The sequence below is a fragment of the Pistacia vera genome, unplaced genomic scaffold, assembly GCF_008641045.1.
Source record: "Pistacia vera cultivar Batoury unplaced genomic scaffold, PisVer_v2 Contig190, whole genome shotgun sequence".
Classification (NCBI taxonomy): Eukaryota; Viridiplantae; Streptophyta; class Magnoliopsida; order Sapindales; family Anacardiaceae; genus Pistacia; species Pistacia vera.
Window position 1 is genome coordinate 2,081,528 of NW_022195991.1, and position 15,872 is coordinate 2,097,399.

General features: G+C 36.9%; 2 protein-coding genes across 2 annotated transcripts; both read left to right on the forward strand.

Annotated features, from left to right (window-relative positions):
* The first annotated feature begins 692 nt into the window (after window positions 1–692).
* On the forward strand, window positions 693–2,371 carry LOC116127343 (probable LRR receptor-like serine/threonine-protein kinase At4g29180). Its single transcript, XM_031412991.1, has 4 exons — window positions 693–821; window positions 1,003–1,552; window positions 1,653–2,131; window positions 2,235–2,371. Exons 1-4 carry the CDS (start codon window positions 737–739, stop codon window positions 2,369–2,371), a joined length of 1,251 nt encoding a protein of 416 aa, XP_031268851.1. The 5' UTR covers window positions 693–736.
* Window positions 2,372–2,480: 109 nt separating this feature from the next.
* LOC116127344 (G-type lectin S-receptor-like serine/threonine-protein kinase At1g11330) lies at window positions 2,481–10,426 on the forward strand. The gene is made up of 10 exons (XM_031412992.1): window positions 2,481–2,542; window positions 2,657–2,728; window positions 2,815–2,895; window positions 8,564–8,718; window positions 8,806–8,910; window positions 8,993–9,213; window positions 9,285–9,495; window positions 9,574–9,811; window positions 9,894–10,044; window positions 10,115–10,426. The coding sequence occupies exons 1-10, from the start codon at window positions 2,481–2,483 to the stop codon at window positions 10,424–10,426; spliced, it is 1,608 nt and encodes a 535-aa protein (XP_031268852.1).
* The last annotated feature ends 5,446 nt before the right edge of the window (window positions 10,427–15,872 follow it).

Below are 15,872 nucleotides of genomic sequence, written 5' to 3' on the forward strand. Positions count from 1 at the left end.
TGGAGTCTGCCTAATCCCAGGCCATGAAAAATCCTACAAACCCAATGGACAAAGATAATTGCATAAATGTTCTAAATGTATCTCTATCTAATCCCTAGGACCATGAAACACTCTATAAGCCCAATGGATAAAGATAATTGCATAATTTGATATGTATCTCTCTTACGACTTGAACACAAGACTTTCTGAGTATATTTAATCTTAATAGCTAAATGGCTTGTCATCTTGTCTCAAAGGAAAAGGTTAAAATATTTATGATTTCACAATTATATAGTATAGTAAGCGAATCTGGCTACGTATATAACATGATAATTTCAATATAACATGTGGTTAAGTTTCTGCACATATGAAACAAAATAGACTTTCTGCATAAATAAAACAAAAATGGATGCCTTCTCGCGTGTAAGTCGGGTTTCAAGTCAGCCTGGAAACTTGTAATTTAGCTATCAACTTTTCTATACCCCAACTTACAGGGAAGAGGGCATCCATTTTGTAATTTAGCTACCAATTAATTGTCTAAATAAAACAATTGCTCCATCTCTTTCAGGCTAAAATGACATATTTACTGTTGTCATTAAATCATGTTTCTTCAAAAACAATGGGAATTTTTTAAGTATAAAATTATCCAGTTAAATGAATCCCTTGAGATTTTGTTACTGATATACCTACTTTGCTTTATATATATATAATCATCCACTTATTCACCTAGTTAAGAAGAAAGAAACTCAAAAAGAGGATGATGGATAAGTTAAAGAGCGTCCACTATGCTCTGCTTGCGATATTCACTCTTGCAGCATTGATTCATGCTCAGGATCAATCAGGTTTGAACTTGTCTGTATATTTAGTTCGGAGTTTGCTATCACTAATTACCCAAACCGGATTTTTGTAACCTGAAACTACCATATGTAAAGTTTATATGTAAATTGTATGAAGTTCAATATAGTTGGCAATTTAAGTTCTAATTGAGCCTAATTTTTGCTTTATTCTTTATCTTTCTTTAAGACTTCATTAGCATAGATTGCGGGAAAGCAGAAGGTCCTGACTCTATTCATCTTGCTAATGGCATAAAGTACACTTCAGATGAAAACTTCATTGATACAGGGTTATCAGGGAGTGTAGATCCCAAATTCTTCAGCAAAGACTCTGAAGATCCATTTAATACTGTAAGAAGTTTTCCAGAAGGTAACAAAAACTGTTACACCCTGAATCCTACTCAAGGAAAAAACGGTAAGTATTTGATCAGAGCCGGTTTCATGTACGGAAACTACGACGGAAAAAATAAAACGCCACAGTTTGATCTATATCTGGGGGGTAGTCTCTGGGAGACAATAAATCTGGACCATGTTTACAGCCCTTTAACCAAGGAGATCATACATGTTCCTTCAACAGATTATATATTTGTGTGTCTTATTAATACAGGCCTCGGAGTACCATTTATATCATCTCTAGAGCTTAGGACTTTGAATACTTCGCTTTACAAGACAGAGAATCCGTCCACTGAATCCCTTTCACTCCTAGCACGATTTAACTTGGGTTCTAATTCTGAAGTCAGGTGAAACTTTTTGTGTGATATCATATTTGTCCAGTGAATTATAAGTTTTTTTTTTTTTTTTTTTTTCATACGTAATGATTTGAAGTGATGCCCTGAATAGATACATGGACGATATATATGACCGCATTTGGACGCCCAAAATCACTACTGACTGGGAAACATCGAGACTCTCGATTTCCGATATTTATGGCTACGGCAGTCTTGCTTACCAACCACCAATTTCTGTCATGATTACAGCTGTCAAACCAAATAACGATGATGGAAGCTTGGTCTTTTCTTGCTATTTGTCTGCAGATCCAAATTACCGATACTATTCTTACAAGTATTTTGCTGAAATAGAGACATTACAGAGCAACCAAATCAGAGAATTCAACTTGAGCGAAAACGGGGAACAAATTTATGGGCCTTATAGGCCAGAATTCTTGTCCACATTTACAGTCCCTTCGGGACCACTGAAAGCAGAAACTATCAAGATTGAAATCACAAAAACTGAGAATTCAACCCTTCCACCCATTCTCAATGCCGTCGAGCTCTACAGCGTAAGAGATTTCTCGCAACCGTTAACACTCCAAAATGATGGTATGTTTTTCCTAACTTGTACTTTTTTCTACGCATATAAATTTCTGAAGTTGGAAACTTATTCCAAATTTATCACTTGTTTGTATGTATTTGAACATTTCAGTGAATGCTATGATGAGTATAAAAAAAACCTATCAAGTGAGAAAAAAGACTGGCAAGGTGATCCCTGCGCCCCTAAAAATTACTCCTGGGAAGGCGTTAATTGCAGCAGCTATGAGAACAATAGTCCTCTTAGAATAATTTCCTTGTAAGTTTATATTTTCAATTTATTTTTTTTTTAACATAAAAAACTTTACAATATGAGATGCAGATTGTATGATGCTTTGAACACGTGATTAGGAACTTGTCCATGAGTGGATTGACTGGAAAGATAACTCCAGCCTTTGCGGATTTGACATCACTTCAATATCTGTAAGCATTCTATCTTACATTTAAAATCTAAATAGTAATTCTATCTTATATTGAACTACTTGGACTTAGTTTCTTCTCTCACCACTGACAATGAACGAAAATCGTTGAATTCAGGGATCTATCTAATAATAGCTTCTGTGGATCAGTGCCTGATTTTTTTTCTCGAATGCCATCCTTGAGAGTCTTGTAAGTTTATGGACTTAAATTTGGAAAATTTTTAATAGTACAAATAATATTGAAGGGACGACTCATGTTTTTATCTAACTTTCCAGATACTTAAAGGGAAACAAGTTCACTGGATCACTTCCAGCGGAACTCGAGAAAAGGTTGAACAATGGATCACTACTATTAAGGTTTGCCTTTTCTCATAAACCATCACCAAACATTTATGTAATGAATTATCTAGATGATGAGTACTTATTTTTGGTGTTCAAATCATTGTTTTGAAAACTGGACCGCTCGTTGACCTGATCAAGGGGCCGGTTTGCAGGTTGACCGGTCCAATCGATTGAACCGGTCGGTCTGACCGGTATATAGCAGTCACATCTTTAAACAATTCCATTAATTGTTATAAGTTTGAAAACCAGCAAATACATCCCTAAAACTTACCTATAAGCCCCTAAAAGTTTAAAATAAAGCAAATGCACCCTGCAGATTTGATTATTAATTATTTTTTTCTTTCTTCCCATTACTTCCATCTTTCTCTCTTTTCTCTCTTCCCGTCGGGCCATAACTCCTCATCACTTTCTTCTTTTTCCTTTTTTTTTTCTCTCTCTCTCTCCCCATCACTGCCCGTCACTTTCTTCTTTCTTCTTTCTTCTAACACATTCGCGTCTCTCTACTGTAATTTTTCTCTCCTCTTCAATTTCTTCTTCCTTCTCTTTCTCTTCATCTCCTCTTTTCTTTCTAATCTTCTTCCTTACTCTTTCTCTTGTCTCCTCTTCTCTTTTTTCTCCCTTCCCTTTCCCTTACTTCTTCTTCTTTACACTATAGATTTTAAAGTAAGTGAAGAAGAATAGAAGATGAAAATGGAAGATGCAATTTGGTTTTTTTATTCAAATGAAATGGAGAATGAATTGGTGCTGCAAATTGGTTTAGGAATTAGGAATATGAATTTTTTAAGATCAGATACCCAAAAATAGCAAACCGTTTTAAGTCCCGGATTGGTCGAACTAGCGGTTTTGTACTGTTCTGCTGGTCCATTACCGATCAAAAGCCGGTTTAATAACATTCCTGATTTTATGTTAACCCAGACCAGAGTAAAGGCTAGCTCCCGGTTGGACCGGACGGTCTGGTCCGGGTTTTAAAACAGAGGTTGCAAATATTTCTGAGAAATTGGTCTTTTGTATATTAATTATCCCTTGCTCTATACAACAGTTATACAAAGTTTATATACAGCCAAACTATACACATATCAGGTCATCAAGGAAGACATATGAAAATAAACTAATTACAATGTTTATATTTAACTTAAAGTAATCTTCATTAGTAGTATTATGTTGAACATTATTGGTAATTAAATAGTGGTGGTTATTACTAAATCATGATAATGAGTTAATGAAAAAAAAAAATTTAGTATATAACCTTCACTAGGTGGCATGATGGTAAAAGAGCAAAAAGAGGTTCTATGAGTTCTTGAGTTGGATTTCCCTCCAGGATTAATGGGGGGTGGCCACTGGGACTCTTACTCGACTGGTAGTTCTAGGTCCCCTGGGGATTAGTTGAGATGCGTGGAAACTGGTCATATGCCATTAATTTTATTTGATGGTCTTCCTAGCATAGCAAAGTGAACTGGTAGGATAAATATATACCAAAAAAGGGGATGAAAATGTTGTCTAAACAAAATGAAGCTTCTTCCTCATAATCCACCCTAATTAACAATGAAGATGAATTAGATGACAATAAAGGAGTAATTCAAACTGATATGTCACTAAATAAATAAATAAATTTATAAAAAAAAAGTAAAATCTAGTTAATAAATGGGTATCAATTATGTGATAATAAAATAATAATATTAAATTAATTTATAAAATTTGTATATATAATTTGTATGAATATAATTACTTATGTTATGTATATCTATGTTTGTTATTTCAAGTCTCACTACTAATTTATTAACAATCAATTGATGAAACGATGGACGACTTAAATCAAAATAATACGTTGTCGCCTTCATGCCAATACAAGAACTCGGTTGTTACTCCACTATAGCATTTCTTGCTACAACATTGTCTGTAGTCATTATTGGTGTTGATGCTCGATTTTGACACCAACGACCCACACATGTAAAATGCTAAGTGGACTTATAAATCACACGTGATAAGGAAAATATGAAATGAAACAATGAATGAGAAGCGATATTTAAAGTGGTTCGGATGCTCAAAAATGAATCCTACATCCACTATTATTTTATTAATAAATGGGCAAAATCAAGTCGCGTATAGTAAGCTGAGTTATAATCTAGAGAGAATACAACAAGAGAGAGAACGTGTAAGCTATTTTAGACTAAGATTAGCCAATCCCGTAGATGAGAGGGATGTCCTCTATTTATAGTGGGAGATTTCAAGGCAATGATTACAAGTCTGCAAGTAGGTAGGTGTCGCACAAATCCTTTTTTGCATCTCATTGGTTATCTGCATGAGAAATATCCTTAACTTGCATAGGGCTTGGATAGGTGGATGATCCTTAACTGCTCGTAAGCCTGGTACTCACCTATTACACTGATAGGAGCCATGCCCCTGGCACTGCATGACGTGGCAGCACGTGGATGGCATAAACCTTTCTGACACCTGATTGGCTCTTGCAGACAAGAGTCCACATCAGCCCTAACTTTTCAAGCATAACAAAAGTTTCCCAGTTTTTAAGGTTTAAGAATTGAACCTTGAGAACTTCATAACTATGTTGCGACTTGACTTATCCAGAATGACACTTGGTCGAGCTGGCCGGGCTACAAGAAGGTCGCAGCACATGTCTCTACTAGCGACCTGAGATGGTCTTCTTCCACAAAGTCAAAAACCTAGATCAGGACTCACTCAGTGTCATACCGATGTGCTTCAAGTCTCAACCACGGTCCACGACCTGATAATACTTAGCATATTTTTACCAAAGACAATGAATCACATTGTCTCATAATCGATATGCGACGAAGAGTGCTCTACCCTATCGACCTCTTCAGATGTTTATCCATTGTGCTCGACAGCTAATCCGTTAATAAAATAATCTTTATTCTGACAGACATGTCTTATGCGCAATAAGTGCCAGTCATGCCCATTAAATGCAAGCCATGCTAAAATGACATTCCTTTTCAATGCATTAAAAGCATATGAAGGCACATTTAATTTGGAGGAGAGAATTAAGCCGTCGCTTGGTTATTCCAATGGAGGGAAGCATTGATTGACATTCTCAAAGCGTGGCAGTTACTTCTTCTCGCAGATTGATGACACGTGGTCGCAATCAAGGCGAGAAACATATTTTGCCCAAGTGTCCCTTAACTTGGGATCGCTTTCTTCCCCTATAAAACCCCCGGTTCACCTCAAGCATTGTCACAAAACTCATATTTTTAGAGAAAGAACAAGGTTGTGACGAGACCAGTGTCCCCATCTTCTAGTTGGTGTGTACCATTTATTTATAGCAAGAAGTATGTTCCCGACAGCTAAGAGGTAAGGAGGATTTCTCCTTTACTTTTCTTTTTCTGCTTTGTAGATAGTTTGTCCTGACGACAAGGGTGGGTGTGAACTGTCTGGTAAACCTTTGTGGTGCGTGTTTATAGGCAGTTGTGAGGAGAATATTTTTTTTTTCTTTCATAAGGAGTAAGTGTTTGGGGCACGAATCCTTTGGGGTGTTCCCCAAGGGGTTTTTAGGGTTTTTCTAGGGTTTAAGGAAGGTATATTAGGGTTTCTTTTGTTCTTCCATGTCATTGCACGAAATACTGTTCAAAGACTAAATAATCTATGTGTGTCACCCCTTTTTAGACCATAGGAGCAATGAATACCTCAGCGACCAGGACAACCGAGAGGACAAGCTTGCAGGTGCAAGATGCCCCAATGGGTCCCATGCAAGAGATTCTGTCATTAATTTGCCACCTGAGATGAAATACAAAAGGCAGTGGACCAATACGCACTTAGCGTAGACGTCTACCAGCACAGAACATATACAGTTCAGAATCCCCTAGAGGGAATCATCATGATCTTCGAGGCAATTTTCAAATATGGGGCATTGATACCTTTTCTACCCCTTTATTAGGTCGATCCTCGATCACTTCGAGGTCGCACCACTACAACTAACATTTAATGCGTATATGATAGTTATTGCTATGTATATCGCGTGTGGTGATAATGGCATCAGCCAGTTGACGACGTTAGAGCTCGTATGCTCCTATTACTTGAAGAAGAACAAAGATAAAGACTCTTTTTACCTCTCGAAATGATCTACGATCGAGGGAGGCATATTTGGTTACCCTAGTAATTTCGGGGCTTACAAATCCAAATTTTTCGTTTTTCAATATGATGGCGTCTGCCAATTTAGGGAACCGAGTAGGTTTTCCCCTCTTTTATGTTGCGAATTTTTTCTTTTCGTTCAGTCTTTGTTTTCTAACGAGCTTCCTTTTCTCCTTATAGGAAACAAGACGACCAAGTTGTCGACGCTAACTAATTTTAATCGAATAGTAGCATTCGGTAATCTGCCTGAGCAAAGTCGCAATGCAGGACTGCCCATGACTACCGCCAACCTGAGAAATCATGGTTTCTTCAATTCTAAAGCATATCTAGAACCCTTAGTTCGTAAGTGTCCACAAACTTTAAAAGTACTTTATTTTGAATGCAGTGACCTTTTTCACTGATTATATTTTCATGCAAAGACCATGCCACCCAGAGTCCCAAGACCATCGACAAGGTCCAAGGGGTTTGTTTTTTCCTAGGTCACCCCCACTGAGCCAGCCGAGTTGATCTTTAGCGACCCCTCCCCCCCCCCCCCCCCCCCCCCCGGGTCGGGGGAGCATAGGTGGGAGTGCGAACACCCACATAATGACAAGGGGAAACTTCCTGGCCCGCGGCTGCTCACGCCCCTAAACAAAAAACCATGGGCCAAAAATCTAAGAAGAGAAAGCAGCTGCAGGCTAAGGAATCAACGTCCGAGCCAAAGGGCTTGGGGGTGTAGCCCGGGAGGTTGCAGCCTTACCAGCCTTTTCACTAGGAGCCCCAACCCCGGAGAGAGAAATAATATCCTATAATTAAGAGAGAAATAAAAGTAATTACTGATTAAAAATATTGACCATATCAAACTTTTAATTATATGATATTATCCCTTAATTCTAGCAATTAATGTCATGAATCATCTAGATCATGAGTACTTGTTTTTGGTGTTCAGGATAGAGATTGCAAACATTCTTTCCTTCAGTAATCACCGTTAAAAGAAACTACAAAATTTGTCAAGTACCTCACGGTATGAGAAATCGTGAGAAATACTTCTATGGTTAGTTTTCAAAACTTTCCACCATTGTGGTGGTTTATTAAATCTAACAATTTTATGAATGAAAAAAATTTAATATATACATAGTAATATATGTTATTAATTTTATTAGTCTGATTGTTTTACTGCATCATTAAAGTAAAGTGATGGTGGTAAGATAAATATCTACCAAAAAATGGAATTAAAATGTTGCCTCAACAAAATAAGCTTCTTCGATCGTAATTAACTATGAAGTAATAAGAGAGTAATAAAAAATAACATGTCGCGCAATAAATAAATAAATAAATAAACTTAATAAAAAAGTCAAATAAGTTAATAAATGAGCAAGAATTATGTGACAACAGAAGAGCAATTGTTTAATCAATTTATGAAGTTTGTATATATAATTTGTATTGATAATTACTCAACTGTATATATATTCATGTTCTCCATGGTTTCAAGTAAAGTTTGTATATAAATAAGCAGGAATCCAAGTTGGCCTGGACACCCAGTCTATGTGACAATAAAATAGCAATGTTAAGTCCTCAAGTAAAGTTTGTATATGAAATTTTACAGGTTAAAATTAATATCCAAAATACAAGGTTGTGACGTGAATCCAGATCTTCACAAGAAGAACAAGTTTATTTTTCCAGTAGTAGCAGCAATTGTTTCAACTTCTGTCCTCTCAACTGCAATGGCTATTTTGTGGAGCCTTACAAGAAGAAAACGAGGTATGACACGGTTTTTACTTTTCAAGAAGAAAGTAAAGAACATCATTTCCTTAAATCAAATTATATGATGAAATTTTGTCAATGCAGAAGACAGATGGTGGTTATCATTGATTAATATAGCAGGAGCAGCTCTATTGGTTCCCCTGTTCTGCTACTTATGGTTTTTGATATGGAGAATGTGTAAGGCAAAAGGTAATAGCTTGTAGCAAATAAAAATGATTTGCAAATTATCAATCACGGTTATTAGAATCTTATTTTTATGTATCTAATTTAGTGGAAAGCAAAATGAATCAAGATAAGCCATTGCATGGTGATTTTGGCATCGGACACAATGTGTCACCTCCCCTGACAGACCGCAGAGGAAAAACACAAGATAAGGATCAGTACATGAAGCATGAACTAAATATATTTAATTTTCAAACCATTGCTACTGCTACAGACAATTTCTCAACTACAAATGTGCTTGGAAAGGGTGGTTTTGGTGCAGTTTACAAGGTACGACTTTGCAATTCTTTAATTGTTTTGTAGTTGTATAATGATCAATTGTCATAGAGTTGTGATTTCAGGGGATATTACCTGATGGGCAAGAAATAGCAGTAAAGAGACTGTCGAGAAGTTCTAACCAAGGAATGGTAGAGTTCCAGAATGAAGCAAATCTTATTGCAAAACTACAGCATACTAATCTTGTTAGACTTTTAGGATGTTCTCTACAAGCAGAAGAAAGGATTTTAGTCTACGAGTACATGCCGAACAAAAGCTTGGATTTCTTCATTTTTGGTAGCTTTCTCAACATATCAAGATTTTACAAATTGAATGGCGTCAATAACTCATTATTTATTTGTTGCTCTGTGACAGATTCTCATAGAAACAAATTATTAAACTGGAAGAATCATTTCAACATAATTGAAGGAATTGCTCAAGGACTTAGCTATCTACACAAGTACTCAAGATTAAGAGTGATTCATAGAGACTTGAAAGCTAGTAACATTTTACTAGATGATCAAATGAATCCAAAAATATCTGATTTTGGCATGGCTAGAATCTTTGGGATGAATGAATCTGTAGCAAATACAAATAGAATAGTTGGTACATAGTAAGTATATGTTAAATTTACAATAAAAACATGGAGTATGTTCCTTTTTTCGGTAACTAGTAATGATGTTTAATTTTTACAGTGGCTATATGTCTCCAGAGTATGCCATGAATGGTATTGTCTCAATAAAAACGGATGTATATAGCTTTGGAGTTTTAGTATTAGAGATTGTAAGTGGCAAGAAGAACACCGGTTGCTATCCCACGGAGCATCCACTCAATCTTGTTGGATATGTAAGTTTTCCATCAAATTGTGTAATTTTCATAAGGGTATAAAATCTAACCTCGATCAATTGTGTTTCAGGCATGGCAACTGTGGAATGAAGGTAAAGGCTATGAGCTGAGAGATCCAACAATAGATGAATCTTGCTCTCCTGATGAAGTACTAAGATGCCTTCATGTGGGTCTCTTGTGCGTACAAAACCAGGCAATTGACAGACCCACGATGCCAGAAGTTGTTTCCATGCTCACAAATGAAGCAATTCTTCTACCTGCACCAAAACAACCAGCATTTTATATCAATGATACTACCGAAGAGTTAGAAATTCCTGGAGAAAAGTTAGAAGATTGTTCCATAAATACTGTAACAATCTCTGTAATGGAAGCTAGATCATAAACATACTAGTAATATACTTGATTATTGAGACACTACAGCAGGAAAGAGGTAAAAATTAAATTGCTTTAAACAAATTTGTTGCTATATGTGAAAGGACAAGAAGGTTGTAGAAAGAAAAACAAGATTTGACAGAAATCGGGAAAGAAAGAACAGAGCAAGTAAAATTGTATTTGGCTTCTTCTCTAACTGAATTAACAAACATATAGTAGCTGAGTATTTATAAACTCATACAAAAGCGTAAAGTAAACACTACGTCGTTTTAAATATTACACAATGTAAACTTGAAACTACACCGTTTATGATGTTCTTCAACTCTCTTGTTATACTAACATTCCCCCATAAACTAACCCTTCTCTATTTGTTGATTTTTCTTCAATTCTTTTGATATACTAACATTCCCCCATGAACTAAGCCTTCTGTATTGTTCTCAAGAACTGAACTTATTCCAACATTTACAAGCATGCAGTATCAAGGAAGCTTCAGCAGCCTGATGTAACTAACCATTCAGTATCTTCAATATGACAGAGAATAATTTGGTAGCTTTAGTACATTCTGCAGTGGCTGAGACTAAGTTAGTTAAACAAAATTAGGGAAGTGCAGAGGTTACATTCATTTTTTCCCTTAGCATGGTAAATCGGGAACCTGACAAAGGCTTGGTCAAAACATCAGCTTTTTGATATTCGGAGGCAACATATTGAACATCCAAATTCTTTTCTACCACCAACTCTCTTACATAGTGTACATCAATCTCTATGTGTTTGGTGCAAGCATGAAATACTGGATTAGAGGATAATGCCCCTGCACTCATGTTATCACACCAAATTATAGGAATGTGTTTAACTTCAAAGCCTAATTCTTTTAACAGATGCTGTACCTAAACCATTTCAGTGGCTATTTGACTTAGAGAGCGATACTCAGCTTCAGTAGATGATAAAGACACCACCTTCTGTTTCTTTGAGCTCCATTGGATGAGGTTATTGCCAAGAAAATTTGCATAACCACTTGTGGATCTTTGATCATTTACATCACTTGTCCAATCAGCATCAGCATAAGCTTCAAGATGTAAATGATTATGCTTACTAACAAGAAGGCCAAGATGACTAGTACCCTTAATATATCGCAACACCCTCTTGCAAGCTATCCAATGCGAGACAATTGGGGATTGTAAAAACTAACTTAGCTCATTAACGGCAAAAGCTAAGTCAGGTCTGGATAGTGTCAAGTATTGTAAGCCACCAATGATACTGCGATAAAGAGTTGGTTCTTCAAATAGTTCCCCATCTTCCTTCCCAAGTTTAGTGTCGATTGCCATGGGAGTAGTGCATGGATTACAATCTGCCATTCTGGCTTTCTCAAGGAGTTCTTGTGCATATATTGTCTAAGTAAGTAGCAGCCCTGAAACATTTCTTTTAACTTCGAAACCAAGAAAATAATGGACCGCTCCCAAGATTTTAAGTGCAAATTGATTATTCAGGTCTTAAACCACTTTGAATATGAGTGAGGAATCATTTCTCGTGACTAATATGTCATCTACATACACTAACAAGTACATCACAACAGAATCCTTTTTATAAAAGAATAAACTAACATCTGATGAGCTATTATGAAAACCCTAGGTCAGAAGAGAATGTTTTAGTTTATCAAACCAAGCTCTAGGGCCTTGTTTGAGACCATATAAAGCTTTAGGGAGTTTGCAAACCTACTGCGGCTGATGTGAATGAGCTGATGCAGAAAACCCCTCAAGAGGGAGCATAAAAACTTGCTACGTTAGGTCTCCATTCAGAAACGCGTTATTGACATCTAGCTGTTGAATTTCCCAGCTATGATGAACCGCTAATGAGAACATAATTCTGATTGTGGCTGCTTTTACAACCGGGGAAAATGTATTGAAATAATCTAGCCCAGGAGTTTGTTTAAATCCCTTTGCCACCAGCCTAGCTTTATATTTTTGCAGGGATCCATCAGAATTAAGCTTTGTTTTAAACACCCATTTACACCTCACAATGTGCATACTGTCTTCATATGGGACCAATTCCCATGTGTTATTGTTTAACAAGGCTTGGTATTCGATTTCCATTGCTGCCTTCCACTTGAGAATAGCCAAGGCTTCTCTAGCATTTTTAGGTTCTTTAAGTATGGTTTGGGTTGAAAGAAATGCTTGAGCTGGTGGTTGGACCTTTCGAGATTTAGAGCATGTGATCATAGTCAGTATGAGTTAAGGACTTTGGAAACGTTAATAGGAGAACCACTTCCAAGTGAATATCAGAAGAATTTTGCATAGCTGGAGAAGGAGATATGGAGACTAGAGATTGTGAGGATTCATGAACATCATTATTCTGAATTGTTGGTACATATGGTTGAGAACCTGAATCAATGGACAAAGCTGTTGCAGTGTGAGTATTACCTACAGATGTATTTAAGTCTGAAGTATGTGATTTAGTTACTGAGGAGTGTGAGGGTGTAGATACTAGGCAGTGAGGGATGGATAGGGTTTGTTTAAAAGTTGAGTTAGAAGAGCAAGTGGCGGTACTGATGTGAGAAACAAGTTGGTTGCATGGCTAGTGAGGAATAGTCCAGGATGAAGAAGCTAAAGGACATTCGGTAGAGGATGAATCATTCTCAGAGCAATCAGACTTAAAGAAACCTAATTTGAAAGGGAAGTCTTGTTCATTGAATTTCACCTACTTAACCACATACATTCGGCCAGACTTTGTCATGCATTTATACCTCTTATGAACTAGGCTATAGCCTACAAAAAATGCATTTTTCAATATGAAAGCCCAGCTTGTGTTTTTGATAAGGCCACAAATAGGGAAACTATCTACATCCAAATACTTTAAGCTCATGATAGGAAGGTTCTTGATGAAAGAGTACCTGCAAAGGAGAATTAAAATCAAGAACTGATGATGGTAATCTATTGAGAATGTGGACCCCTATGGACAAAGCCAACCACCAAAAACTTAATGGCATAAAGGCATGAGCTAATAAGAAGAGTCCAAATTCAGTAATTGATCTATGCCTTCTCTCAATCCTACCATTTTGCTGATGAAGATAAGGACAAGGATGCCGAAACATGATGCCATGCTGTTGGAGATACTTAGGGAATGACCTAAATTCCCCTCCCCAGTCAGTTTAAAGACACTTAATCTTAGTTCCCAACTGCTTCTTCACAAAAACATGAAAATGAGTGGACACCTCATAGGCTTCAGATTTAAGTTTAAGTGGATAAATCCAAGTAAACCAACTATAGTCATTAAGAAAGATGATATAGTAACGGTAACCTTCTTGTGATAAAACAAGGGTTGGACCCCATAGATCAGAGTGAATCAATTCCAAGGGAGCATGTGCACGTGAAGTAGAAGAGGGAAAACTACATTGCTTCAACTTGCCAAACATACATGCTTCACAAAAGGAACTTGTATTGTTGTCAATAGAGTGCTTTATATTCAGTTTATTCAAGACAGATTGTAAAGACATGGAGCTAGGATGACCAAGCCTAGCATGCCAAAGTAGAGATGAACCCAACAGTACATCAAAATTAGTACAAGTAGATGCTTTATTCACATTGGTAGATGCCTTATTAGTAATATCAACAACAGCAAGACAGAAAGGGTCAGCCGCAAAGCCAAAAAACTCAGCTGAGTGATTATTCAACTTTCCTTGAATTATAGAAGGTGAACATTGTAGGATTATTGTTGTATCAGCAGAGAGTGGTGGTAGTGAAACAAAACTAGCAGTAACAGGTGCAGCATTAAAAGGCAGATCCAATTGATAAAGGCCATTTTTAACCCTCCCTTAAGGGAGAACACTTTTGCTGTATCTATCCTTTACCAAACAATGATCAGAATAGAATTCCACAATCACATTATTGTCTTTTGTGATTTGAGAAATGCTTAGCAGGTTTTTGGCTATATTAGGTACACATAATATATTTTGTAGGTGAACTATTTTATTTGAATTAAAAGATGGAAGAAGCATCATACCTACGTGAGTAATAGGTAAGGCTTCCCTATTTCCAACTTGTACCTTAGATCCTCCAGAGTAATTGGTCTTGGTCAACATGTTAGAGGAGTCAACAACCATGTGATTTAAGGCCCAAGAGTCCATATACCAGGACTGGTCTTTTACTGTCTGAGGAGTTGCCATTTGTGGATTAGTAGGCCCTAAAGGAACGATAACATCCAGATTAGGAGTAGTGTTAGTCTGGACAGTACTGAACGAAGGTCCAAAGGTGTGTTGTTGATATTGTGAGACAACTTGTGTATTGCATGCAGTGCCACGTGTAAACTGATTTCCATGCTATCCATTATAAGATGAATAGTCATAAAAAGCAGTGATATTAGGATTGAAAGGTCCAACAGGCATAGAGGTGCCAACAAGTAAGGCTTGAGCTGAGTCATTAGGAGCTTGTGAAGGACCAGGATGAATAGGGACATATCCTGTATATGGAAAATATCCTGAATTTGTAACAGCAAGTCTTGAAAAACCTTGGTAGTTATGGTCAAACCTGTGATAGCATTGAAGTGCTGAGTGACTAGGTTTCCCGCACACTTGGCACATTAATCTCAGTTTACCAAAACCTCTACCCTGCCTCGACCTTTAGCAAATGGATTAAATCCACTAACAAACAGTTGTGGTGAGGCAAATGATGGATTGTAGGGCACTCTATTATAATCAGCTTTGAAATTTCCAACTAAAGTTCCATCAACAAACTATGAGTATCCTGTGTGGCCAAAGTTATTAGGTTGAGCTTGTTGTGCTTATTGAGACACTGAACTAGATTGTGATAAATTGTTCCCAACAGGACTTAGCATATTGGTGGACTGATTCATCATTACACCAGCGTCATTTTGAGGCAGCACACTAGAACCTTCAGATAGTCCATTTTTTGGATACTAATAAGTCAGAGGACATTTGTCCATGGAAGTGTAACAAAGCACTATTTTGTTTCTCTAATCTCGTCTGCTTATGCAACAAGAATTGAGCCTCTTGGAATGTAGTCCAATTGACATTAGAGGTAAGATTCACAACTACAGCATCATATTCTGGGCCTAATCCATCTAGAATGTATAGCAATAACTCCTCATCACTAACATGCACAACACTTGCATTAAGCTCATCGCGTAACTCTTTCATTTGTAGAACATAGTCATTCACACTTTGTGATTCTTTTTTAGTGGTCTGAAGCATATTCCTAAGTGTGAGGTTCTGGCCTTAGAGACCGATTGAAAATGTAATTCCAAATTTGTGCCAAATTTCATACGCAATGCTACATTTTGACACATGTCTGAACATAGATTTGGATATTGATGCTAGCAACCAACTCACCAAGAACTGATCAGTCTTCTTCCAACTAAAATATTTAGGGTTTGGTCGCTTCATTGTATGTTCATTCCTTTCTAATTTCTCCATTATAAATAGAGAGGGACAAGGATTTGTACCTGTA

Excerpts from the sequence above, each read along its gene's own strand:
- LOC116127343 (XM_031412991.1), top strand. The coding sequence starts at position 737 with ATGATGGATAAGTTAAAGAGCGTCCACTATGCTCTGCTTGCGATATTC. Across the intron at positions 1,553-1,652 it reads GGTTCTAATTCTGAAGTCAG|ATACATGGACGATATATATG; the intron begins GTGAAACTTTTT and ends TGCCCTGAATAG. Across the intron at positions 2,132-2,234 it reads GTTAACACTCCAAAATGATG|TGAATGCTATGATGAGTATA; the intron begins GTATGTTTTTCC and ends TGAACATTTCAG.
- LOC116127344 (XM_031412992.1), top strand. The coding sequence starts at position 2,481 with ATGAGTGGATTGACTGGAAAGATAACTCCAGCCTTTGCGGATTTGACA. Across the intron at positions 2,543-2,656 it reads TTGACATCACTTCAATATCT|GGATCTATCTAATAATAGCT; the intron begins GTAAGCATTCTA and ends CGTTGAATTCAG. Across the intron at positions 9,496-9,573 it reads CTTGGATTTCTTCATTTTTG|ATTCTCATAGAAACAAATTA; the intron begins GTAGCTTTCTCA and ends GCTCTGTGACAG.